The following is an 11,974-nucleotide window of genomic DNA, read 5'->3' on the forward strand; positions in this document are numbered from 1 at the left end:
ACACACACACACACACACACACACACACACACACACACACACACACAGCGGGAATAGAGCATTTACCAGTGTTCATTCAGGTTAACGCTGCAGGCTGCATTTAGGTTGTACATCATCATCATCAAGGAAACATTCATCTGACTTTTATTTATAAAATCCAAAGTTCAAACCCAGCTGGCTGTCAAATATGAAAGAGGGATAAATATATATATATATATATATATTAACACAGAGACATTGAAGAGCCAGCAGCTTCACTCGGTCCATGAAGGCGTGTCGGTAGGTCAAATAAAAACCTCACAAACTCTGATGTTTACTGGGGATGTTTCCGATAGCTGTAAATGTTCAGCAATCGCACTTTACTGAAGCTGAAATATATAAAATCTTTACATATATGTATGTCCAACTGCTATTCTAATGTCACTTCATCCTCAACAGATTTTGAAAAGGGATAACCTGAAGATGGATTTCTATTTCAGGGTTAAGTGCTTCATGCCTTAAAGCTGCATTCTCTCTAGTGTCCACCAGGGGGCGACTCCTCTGGTTGTATAGAAGTCTATGAGAAAATGACTCTACTTCTCTCTTGATTTATTACCTCAGTAAACATTGTAAACATGAGTTTATGGTCTCAATCTCTAGTTTCAAGTCTTCTTCAATACAGCATGATGTTCATTTAGTACATTATGGTCCATTTAGAGTCAAACAGTCCATAAAGCAGGGGATGCTTTAGGGCGGGGCTACCTTGAGCATATTTTGAAGATTGGACAATTGCGTGAATCGCAATCATTTTAGGCGGGATAATTGTGACATGAAATTTTCATATTGTCTCATTGCTTAATGGGGATTTTAATTAAAGCCTGAAACGGCTCCATAACATATGATCCAAATGTTTCAATCAATCAAACTTTATTTGTAAAGAACTTTTCTTACAATTCTGACGAGCCAAAAATAAGACAGAACAAGTGTGGACCGAGAAAACAACAGATAACGCAAAAAATTATAATTTTTATAATTATTATTTAATAATAATTTAACTTGAGACCAATGCACGCGAGACAGCAAAATTATAAAAATTTAATAAAATAGAATTAAAAGCTATAATAACAGTAGCAGTAAAAAAAAAGTGTGAAAAAGCAACAAAAAAAACCGATTTAAAATAACAATATAATAGAATAAAGTTGCATTGCGGTGCTGTTATCGACAGGTGACGTGGAAAAATATAGCATTTAATTTTTCAATTTTTACTTTTTATTCTTGAAGAGATTTTAAGATTGAAACAAGTCCCTAAATTGTGAGTTAGGAGGTTTCCACATGACAGCAATGTGTGCATGGAGGCCCACTCACAATGCCTCCTTTTCACAGATGGGCCGTTCACAGGGTCCCTCCCTCCCAGCTCAGCTCTATTCCTTCACCGGATCCCTCTGTCTGGTGCAAGTGGTGAGGGAGGGAGGGAGGCTCTCTCTCTCCACCACTAATGTTTTCTTTAGGAACAGGCTGCTGCTTGTTTGACTTCCAACGAAAACAACGCCAGTATTTGCAGTTTGAACAAATTGTCCAGTGTTGTCCGGCAGGAGGACGAGAGCGGAGGAGGACGGCCTCGGAAAGACGCGCGTGTGACACCGACCGCGATGCATTACATTCACGCGCCGCAGCCGACAAAACACCTCGAGCAGATTTGCACACCGAGGTTCTCTTAAAAGTGAAGATTTTTGACATTTATGCAAAAAATTCTTCATGAAGAAGTGTGCAGAGCTGTAAATCAGAGCAGACTGCACCATGACTCAAGTGGGATCTCATGTTGTGCGAAACTAATTTTTACACGCAACACTTTTATAGCCCCACGTGTTGAGGCAACAAGATCACAGCGGGAGATTCAGACACAAAGCAGCGCAGCACCAACGAGCTGCTGGGAAACAATAAAAACACAATCCAGGAAGTCCAGTTGAAGTTACAGATCCATTCATTTGAAGGATGCCGAAACGCTCGATAGCGGTTTACAGTATAGAAACCATGAGGAAGGATTTTTATCACAGTGCTGATACGGGAAGCAGAATATAATTACTTTGTTCATGTTAATGTGCAACTGCATGTGTTCGATTGGTCATTGCAGCACTTTGTCCGATGACGATGTATTATTTCCTGCAGCTCTCTTTGTGCTCATGTTTCTCTGCACGTGGCTCCACTGTATCGGCCACCAGCAATAATTGAATATGACTGCAATAAAGTCTCGACCTACACGAGCAAATACTGAATGTGTGCAACCGGTCGAAGTTCATGTCCGGTTGTGCACGAGGCCGTTACCTAGTGATCTACTATAAACACAACTAGTACGTGTCCACGGTTTTGGGAGAATAACCGAGACTTAGGAGCGACTCGGTGAGGCTGGACACCGCAGTGCCTTGAGCTAAATGCTAATACCAGCATGCTAACAGCTACACAATGACAATACAAACATTCTAATGTTGAGCAGGTATAACGTTTACCATGTTCACCACATTAGTTAAGCGTGTAAACATGCTAACATTTGATAATTGTATTAAACACAAAGTACAGTTGAGGCTGAAGGGAATGTCGTTCGTTTTGCAGGTTTTCTCGTCATAAACTAAAGTATTGGACAAATGAAAATTTCAACCTGATGATGGCGCTGGGAAAAAAAAAATCTGAGGATCACCAAAGTTATTAGAATATATCCTGAGGGGACATGAAGTCCTGCACCAAAATACGTGGCAATGCAATCAATAGTCGTTGAGATATTTCACTCAAAACCACAAAAGTCAAGTGATGAACAGAGTCCTCTGGGGATGACGAACGTCTTTACCAAATGTGCCGATTCACTCAGTACATGACAAGATATTTCACTGGGTAAGTCAGAACTGTACTGATGTCACTTGAATAAAAGTCAGGTGATCATTAAAGTCAGTACAATTTATCCCCATAAATGTTCAATGTGTTCAAATTCATGGGCTGCAAGATAAACCGGCCGCGAGGTGATCAATGTGAACGAAGGGGGAAGAAAACATTTCTTCTACACAAAACGACAGCACAAAACGATGCTTCTTTTTAAGGGAACAGGCCAAAAGGTTTGGGAACCCCTGCTCGACATTATAATTGACGAGAGGCTCAGGCTTCATCCACACTACTACGTTGTAATTTTAAAACGCATTAGTGTGGATGAAGCCTCAGAGGTAAAGGTGGAGGTGGAGCCCGTTGAACTGACTTAAGATCACGACTACTGTATTTTAGTCATTAACTAATCCCAAAATGTAGTCAACTAGTCAAAGTTTTTTTCCCTTTTTTGCACACTGATCAACCAAAAGGGTTTCTACGTCAAATGAATCTACTTCCATGTGAAAATGAGGTGTGCAGACCAAGGCAAAGAAGCACGTCCAGCACCACTGCAGTAATAAAACATCAGGATTTACCGTATCGGAGTCGACGGGCTGGAAGGAGAAGTCCGAGGCTTGCTGAAACATGAGGTTCTTCTGTACAAACAGCTGCTGGTGAAACTCCTGCAGAACCTATGAGCGGAAAAGATGAAATACATGTTTAAGTTCTGCCAGATATGAAGCTCTTTGTGCACACATAATTTAAAGATAAAAACCTCTTAGTTGATTCTTTAAGTAAGTAAGTTAAGATAAAGGCCTCTAGTTTCATGGTGGTAAGGGCTAATCAAAGAGAATGAGCTGTATGCGATGTCCCAGAGTTAAATGTAACTTTATCTGTAAAATCTTAGTTCACTCCTGAGATTCGTGCGTTTAGTTTTCCCAGATTTGTACATGCTGCACAGTGAAATAGATCTTTGCCACCATATTTAGACCACAGAAACACAGCGTGATAAAAGAATCAAACATATTCATGAGCACTTCATCTTGTGACTCCGGCTGCAGAGAGGAAACCTGAACAAACCAGACTGAAAGAGGCCAACGACGGCTCGAGTGCACGTAACCGAGGAACGCCGAGGTAACGCACACCTTCTGGTTAATTAGCAGCCGGTAGACTTCAACTCTTCCAAAGACACGAGTGATCCTGAAGTCCTGAACTCATCCTGAAGGCCGGTGTCAGAGATGATCAGTTATCTTATCGATCGCCATCGATGAAAGTTTCATGTATCCACAGTTTAAGATGATCAACTTCATGTTTTTCAATCAAGACCTTCAGGATTTAGATCAAGAAAAATAAAGTAAGCCAAAGATCCGTATTTAATCAGCTCTTCTGCTGCTTTGTTTACATTTATTATCCATCTTATCTCATTTTCAGGTTGTGTCAGGAGAGCTGAACGTATCCGCTCAGACTCTGTAGATGCAGATCCCAAATATTAAAGTGACTGGATACAAAGGTGAGGTTCTGGTTGTCCAGTAGGTTTTGAGGACTCACCCCATTGGAGCTGTTTAAGAGCTGGTTGAAGGTGTCGTGGACGGCCTGGTAACTCTCCAGCTCAGTCTGACACAGTGACGCCAGGTAATCTTTCACCTGCTCATAGATTCTTCCATCTAAGACCTGCAGACGAAGACACACTTTTCAGATTACAGCACATGTTAACCTCCCACCATCCATCCAGAGTGTGCGTCCTCACCTTGATGCAGTCCATGAGGTCCGTGTCGTAGTAGCGCTGCTGGTGGGCGTTAGCGGCTGCTAGCATCAGAAGGTAGTCGTTTCTGGCGTGCGTGGCTTTGGAGTTACACTCGCTCCTCTTGGCCTTCAGCTGGAAGGTAAAAAGTTCACGACTGTTGACACCGAAATATCACAAAATGTGGAGCAGTTTTTACTATTTATTTTGTGATGTAAAGATCTCTTACCTTTACACTCGCCCTCTGGAGACTGGATCTGGACTGGAAGAGACTTAGCTTGGACCTGAACAGGATAAAGAGTTTTAATGTTATTTATAGTTATTGTTTTGTATTTGAGCAGCATATGGCTCGTTTTCATGTTTTTCTAATGTATTCAGGTCAGCAAAGTATTGTTGTCTAAATTGGGATTTGCCACAACTCACTTTGAGCTTGAGATAATTAGCTGATATTATCATATTTATAAAAAATGATCAGTTAAGTTATGCGACTCTTAAGTAGCCAGCTTTCTATAAGGGCCTGTATGTAGCATTTCTGGGGCTTTATTGGCATAAATGTAACATAATAGTTATTATACTATGTTTTCATTAGTTTATAATCACCTGAAACTAATAATAATCTAGTTTCCGTTAGCTTAGAATGAGCTTTTCATATCTACGCGGGGAGCATGTCTTAAAGGAGTTTACCATGTTTCTACAGTAGCCCAGAAGGGACAAACCAAAAACTGGCTATAAGGGGCCTTTTGCGTTTTTATGTCACCTGTAGGCCACCGTAGTTCTCTACATGCTTGTGAAACTGCAGTAACGTGAGCTGCAGAGTGTAAAACCGTGCATCCTGCTGCATGTTTACGCAGATTTACAGTAACCAGGTTACTACAGTGCACGTAAACATGTTGACATGATAACCTGTGTAACATCGTTTATCTGAGTAACCTGGTTTGTTAAACACTCTGATTGAAATGAGACGAACTACAGCTGCAACAAACACAAAGGAAGTGAAGACTGTGCGGTTATTTAGCGAGAAAATTAAAGTTTCAACATGTAAATAAATGTGAGTCCATCACCACAGAGATGAAATTAGCCAACTTGACTTATTTCCACCTCAATGACCTCCAGTCACTCTGCAGACGCTGAGAAGAATGTGTCTGTGTACACATCGGGCCAGAAGAAAGTAGTATTTGTAGTATTAGAACGAGCGCCAGCCCAGCTGCTGAGCTTCACTTCACCGAGCTGCTCTATAATAAACTCCCCTGAAGGGCAGAAAAAATGTCTGCAATGTGAGTCAAAGCGAGTCAGCTGCAGGACAAAGTGTCGAGAAGAGACGGAATATTTGTTGTTTGTTGGGATGAAACTAATGAAGGACTTTCACGGTCAACTAATATGGCGATGTGCAGAGTTTGACACTGAAGACAGATTGATAAGATAAGATTTACTTTATTGTCCCACAGTAATAACGTGTCTTGAGCTGTAAGCTGCTGCATCACATGTCGAGTGTGTGACAGCACTTCTTTAAATAATGGAAGGTAATAGAAACATCAAATAATAAAACCAGGTGTGATAAAACCAGATGATAAATAATCAGGTCACAATATATTAGTCCCCAATAAAAACTGTCTTATATAATGGTGCTTGTTGCCATTAGATTTGTTTGATGGAGGATGAAACAAATAGTCTGCAAATCTCAGTGTAAGACGTGTACGACTTGTGAGCATTATTTGTGACATTACAAATACGTTTTGAACTAATCCTGCTCCAGTACACAACTCTCACCAGTGCGAATCCACCGGTGCACAAACACTTCTTTTATTGTCTCGTTTTTATCATTTAAAGTGCCTTTGAGAACATTTTTAAGTGCTATACAAATAAAATGTTTGTTTATTTAAATAACTAGGTAATTGAACTTATTGAAAAACAATATCAGACACAAAAAATGCATTTAAAGCAGATTATTTTTGGTCTGGAGGGCATCTTTTACTGATTTAGTCTATAAAAATATCCATCAAAATAGCTCAACGGTGATTTTTCCACATCGCTCGTTTTTTCCGAAACCCCAAAAGATACTCATCCGACTATAATGTCAAGAAAAAGCCACAAATTCTCACGTACAAGAAGCTACAACCATGAAAACGTTTGGTCTTTTGGATTAAAATAACATCGCCGATGGCAGCAGAGTAATTCGGTTCATACTTGGCGTCCAGCTCGGCCTTCTCTCTGACGGCCTGAGCCATCGTCTCGGCCTCCTGGTACTTCTTCCTGCTCTTCGTCAGCTCCTTCACCGACTCCTGCAGCTCCGCCTGAACCACCGTCAGCTGTTCGATACACTGAGAGACGGAAGACACGCAGAGAAAGGGACACGAGAGAGAGCTTTACATGTAGGGAAATTATTATTCCTGCAAAAATATGCAAAGATTCCCGTGTGGTGAGTGAACGTCATGATGGCGTGTGTGATAAAGGAGCTATGAGGGCATGTATTTAAAATAGAGTGTGAAGAAGAGATATATTTCAGGCCAAGTCCAGCACTCCAGCGGGATCGATGATCGCTGATAGCAGCCATTAACGATAAGAAGTGCTGCAGCTTCTGTCCTCATACGGCAGATTGTTTATTTCCCCGTTTATCAGTGTTACTCTGGTTGTTTACGTAAAGTCCGACGCTGAGACACAGTCCGAGGAGGACAAAGAGCACGTTTGTAAGTTTGAACCCGTCTCACCTTCCTCAGCTGCTGCTCCTTCTGCAGCCGGCCTGTCTTGGCCGGATCGGCCACCTGGACTTTGTAGTTGTCACAGGCGCTGATTCTGGACTGGGTGACCTGAACCGTGCCCTCCAAATAGGCCCTCCACACCCAATACATGCTCCTGAAAACCAAACGCACGAACAGAAACACACAAGGGTTCACTTCACACCCTCTAGAATCATTATTTGATGGAAATTCGTGAAGCCAAATGGTAATTTTGGACTTTGGCTGCACGATTAATGGTGTATTTTCTCCGTTCAGGCCTCGAACGCTTCTAATTTCCTCCAAAACGAGCATCAACAGATGAAATGTGTATCACGACGCATGACAAACTGCACAGGAACAAAACAGGACGTCAAAGTAAAAACAACATACGTGTGAAGCTGCAGCTAACGATGGTTTTCCTTGTTGATTAATTTGTCAATTACTTTCTCATTGATTGTATTATTAGTTTCTTTTAATAGTAAATAGAGAATTAATTTACCAGAACTAAAACTAAAAAGCGATTTCAGAGAGAAGCAGACGGGTCTAAAATATGTGTTTTAAAGATGTATCCAGGATGTCAAAGTGATTCATCAGTGAAACCATGTTCAAAAGATAACGCTATCTTAACGCTAGTTAATGATGTGCTAATGTACTCTGCTAATGTTTAGCTCCAGAGGCTTTCATGTAGAAACGCAACATTTTAGAAACGTTTATCTGTGGAGCAGAGACGGATAGCTGTCGGAGCTGGACGATGCTACGCTATGATTGGAGAGTTTGCTTTTGAGGGGCGGGACTTAGTGAAAGGGTCAATTAAAAAACATAACGTGAGACGGTTGTGTTACCCGTGTTCTGCTTGTTCTTCTGTCAGACTGTCCGGCCATTCCCTCTTTAGATACTGATTGGCCAACTTCTGGAGCGCCTGGAAGAGAAGAGACAAAAGCAGGGGATGACCTTTCACCTTTAACACCAGCTCATATTTCCTGCGTCTCTTCTTCACATCGGACGCTCTTAGATACACCACACCAGATTTAAACTATCCACTCTCCCTCAATGTGTTCAACACTGCGTGGACTCGTTCACCTGTTAGCCACAGTCCTGAGGTTGGCTCATTTGCTGGTTTTTATGCTGACGTAGGCTCATATTTTGGGGAAAGAAAAATGTAATTCATTCAGACCACATTGACCCTCCTGAGATATATCAGCTTCCTCCACCTCGGCCAACGGTGAGGCTGAGCTTTTAAGAACAGAAATAGACGGATAAAAGTGTGAGGATATGTTTGGAATGTCAGAGAAATGTAACCAGAGAGAGCTTTAATACTTCTGTTCAGATGATCTAAATGGGATTGACTTATTACTTCATAATTATGATCATGCTGCTATTTAGAAAGACTCATAAAAGCTACAGATAATTGGGTTAAGTTGACTTTTCTTTGTTTTGTTCTTGGTATAAAATAACTGTGTTGTGTTGTAATGTTTAAGACGAAACCGCCACATTCAAAAATTGGTTTGAACAAACGACATCAACATAATTACTCGGTTAATTACTACCAGCGTGTAGTTTAAAGATGCAGATATTCACCCAGCTGTTGTGTTGCATTATGGGAATTTCTGGAGCTTTTTAGTCGATTTATCTCAGCTTCACACGTGCAGTGCTACTACATCGATGACCTACGTCTTTAAAATGTTTAAGTACCACATGAAGTCATTACAAATATGAATAAATAAACATTCCAGTAATTCAAATGCACTAACTGACATGTGAACAGGTTTTACAATAACCAGGTTAATGCAGCGTTTCTGGACTCGTTCTCAGGGCGCAAAATTGCAAAAACAGCAAATATATCGTATCATGATGACATCCTCAGGTGATTCTCACTCTGATCTCTGGGTAACAAACTAAACTGAACACAGGTCAGAGTGATAAGTGTCAGCACAAATTAAACATATGAGGGGAACGTATTCATTTTACTTCTGTTTCGAGATACAAGCTGACATTTGTTATTTTTGTGGGGGTTTTTTTGCCTTTCCATCAAGGAAATGAGCCCCGTCCATCCTTCCTCTGTGCACAGTGAAAAGAGACCGGCCCTGTCATGCAGTCCTGAGGGGGGAAAGACCAGGACCTGAACTCGCCGGGTCCTGGTTGGTGGTCTCGGTGCCAAAAGCTTCAAACGCTGCTACAAACCCGACCATTGTGGGACTTTAGATAGAGGCTGAAGGACGAGGCGGAGGAAGAGCCACACAGAGGAGGACATTTTATCACCACGGTGTGATCTGAATAGCAAGCGGCTAATGGCTAAAGCAGCTTGCAGGTGTAAGAGAACCCAGGAAAGAAAAAGGGGGCGTGTACAGAGAAGAGATCTGGATAAGAAGAAGAGGAGGGTGAAACCAAAAGAGGGCGAAGTGTTCCAGAGACACTCTGACCCACTTTGATTCAAGCATTGGCAGCGGGAGTCTAATTGATCACATAACTAACAGGCAGCACGACCCGGACTCACTGAACACCTTTCAGACCGAGGCACACAGTGAAGACATCTCATTCATTCTACCAATGAACCAATCGAATTGTTTTGTCTATAAATGTAGGAAAATTGGAAAAATGTCTTCTTCAGGTTTCTAGTTTTGTCCAATTAACAGCGTAAAATCGAAACATATTAAATTTACAATAATATAAAACAGAGGAAGGTAGAAAACAAACACAGCTAAGAAGCTGGTAGCAGCAACTGTTCATCTCCATCAGTAGAAATCATCTCCTCTCATGAACATCATCACAGCATTGAGTAGATATCCACGACACACTTTCATCGAGGTCTCCAATAAACGATTATTTTCATCATTGATCGTTGCGTTTCTCAATTAATCAATTCATTCTTTGGTCCATAAAATGACAAAAAAGTTTCCCAAAGTCAAAGTTGACTGAATTTGGGATGCGACAGTCGGACATTTTGAGGAAATAGGAGTGTTATTGTTTTTTTTATGATTGTTATCCAGAATATTTATAATAGGCTGACAGCCAATGAACTGAAATATTTATCATCATCAACTATTTCCTTTTACTTTGTTTAAGTCATCTATAGATGGTATTTGCATAAAAACACACAATTCAAATGAGTAAGGAATAAAAGACTTGTCTTTGTATTAGCAGTTTTAATGATGTGTTATGAGCTAGTGTAAACAGGTCATAATCCATCTCTAATATCTATTTTATATTGATGTGAAAACATCTTCAAACAACAACAAGCATTTGAACACATCATCTTTTTAACTCGTGGATGTGTTGTTCACAATAACGTTATCAGGGATCAGTGATCTCCAGATCACTTTGCTGAATATAAGCCGATAACGATCGTCAGTAAAACTTAATTCCACACTGCGATGGTTAAACTGCGTGAAATGAGTCCCTGGTTTTATTTCATACGTCCACAATGTTCCCACACGGCTGATTTAAGGCACTTATTTTGTGATGTTGGTTCCTTTGAAGCAAGACTCGTTTTAACAGAGCAACAATGCAGGAACCAGGACACCACAGATATTGTAGCTTCTTCATTTCTAACAGCTATGAAATCATGATTTATACAACCGTGGTTACAACATAACCCGTTAACCCCGACATCCCTGCATAAAGTATTCAGTTACCATCAGAAAAACTGAATATATTTACACATGAGAAGCTGGAACCAGCTTAAAAGCTTAAAAAACGGACTCAAATGATCAAACAATTATCAAAATAGCGGCTGAATAGTTTTCTGTTGGTCGGTCTCAGAGCTGCGTTTACCAGTTTAATAAATCTACAGTGAAACAGCTTTCATAATAACTCCTGTTCAGGGCGGATTGAACACATGAAGACAGAACTGTGTTGCATTGCTCGGTTCTGACGAAATCTGACTTTCAAAACAACGGTCTAACTCGGGGCATGCATATCCAATAAAACACACATGCAGCGGGTTACTCAGGCTCTTCCTGCAGGCTGACCGTGACCCTCCACTGGATCACTGACACGCATCAGATTCACTCATCGTTCTCACAGCGTTCATGACACATTAAAAACATGTTAAATACATGTAAGCATGTGTCTGATAGAAGAAACATCAATGTAGTTGTCGACGTCTGTGCTGTGTGTTTATTAGGAACAGGAAACATGTATTTAACATGTTAACAGTTAGAGATGCATTATTCTGCTGGACCACGGATAAAATATGTGTTTTGTCGTAGTAGTACTCTCTGAGGTTCTCTTCTAGTACTTCTAGTTCTCTCTCCTTGTTCGGAGACAACGTAAATCTTTTATGGAAGGTGACATGATAATCCAGCCAAGCAATACAAATAATGTACAAACAGGCATCAGAGATTTTCCCTGTTAGCTTCTCTTGAATGGAGTGTTTTTAATCTACGTACGCAGAGTTCTACTGGCTCTGTAAGTGAATTTAAGCCGTATGTTTAACTCCATGTTGTATTCATGCACACTACACAGGACTTGATATTAAGCTTTTTCTTTTCTTTTTTGTTTCATTACTTGCATACTCGTCCGAAATGGAAAATGTAGGATTATTAATAAATAAATTGAATCAACAGAGATTAGGACAATTGGACAAAAAAAAAATCCAATCCAAGGTTATTAAAGTTGGAATGCGGAGGAGTGACGTAGAGACGCCCTATACGTCTCTGGTAGAGACCTGTCAATCACTGTGTAGCCCCGCCCT

General features: G+C 40.7%; 1 protein-coding gene across 1 annotated transcript in view; it reads right to left on the bottom strand.

The window, feature by feature from the left end:
- LOC116398089 (F-BAR and double SH3 domains protein 2-like) overlaps nt 1-8,294 on the bottom strand; it is a 17,807-nt gene extending 9,513 nt beyond the window's left edge. Inside the window, exons 1-7 of the mRNA XM_031874122.1 lie at nt 8,124-8,294; nt 7,273-7,417; nt 6,752-6,885; nt 4,797-4,851; nt 4,574-4,702; nt 4,375-4,497; nt 3,423-3,518 (exon numbers count right to left, since the gene is read on the bottom strand). Of these exons, the coding sequence (XP_031729982.1) occupies nt 3,423-3,518; nt 4,375-4,497; nt 4,574-4,702; nt 4,797-4,851; nt 6,752-6,885; nt 7,273-7,413 (678 nt within the window). The 5' untranslated portion in view covers nt 7,414-7,417; nt 8,124-8,294. The remainder of the gene's footprint in view (nt 1-3,422; nt 3,519-4,374; nt 4,498-4,573; nt 4,703-4,796; nt 4,852-6,751; nt 6,886-7,272; nt 7,418-8,123) is intronic.
- Between the last annotated feature and the right edge of the window lie 3,680 nt (nt 8,295-11,974).

Source organism: Anarrhichthys ocellatus, unplaced genomic scaffold (genome assembly GCF_004355925.1).
Source record: "Anarrhichthys ocellatus isolate YVR2014 unplaced genomic scaffold, GSC_Weel_1.0 scaffold78, whole genome shotgun sequence".
NCBI classification, from domain to species: domain Eukaryota; kingdom Metazoa; phylum Chordata; class Actinopteri; order Perciformes; family Anarhichadidae; genus Anarrhichthys; species Anarrhichthys ocellatus.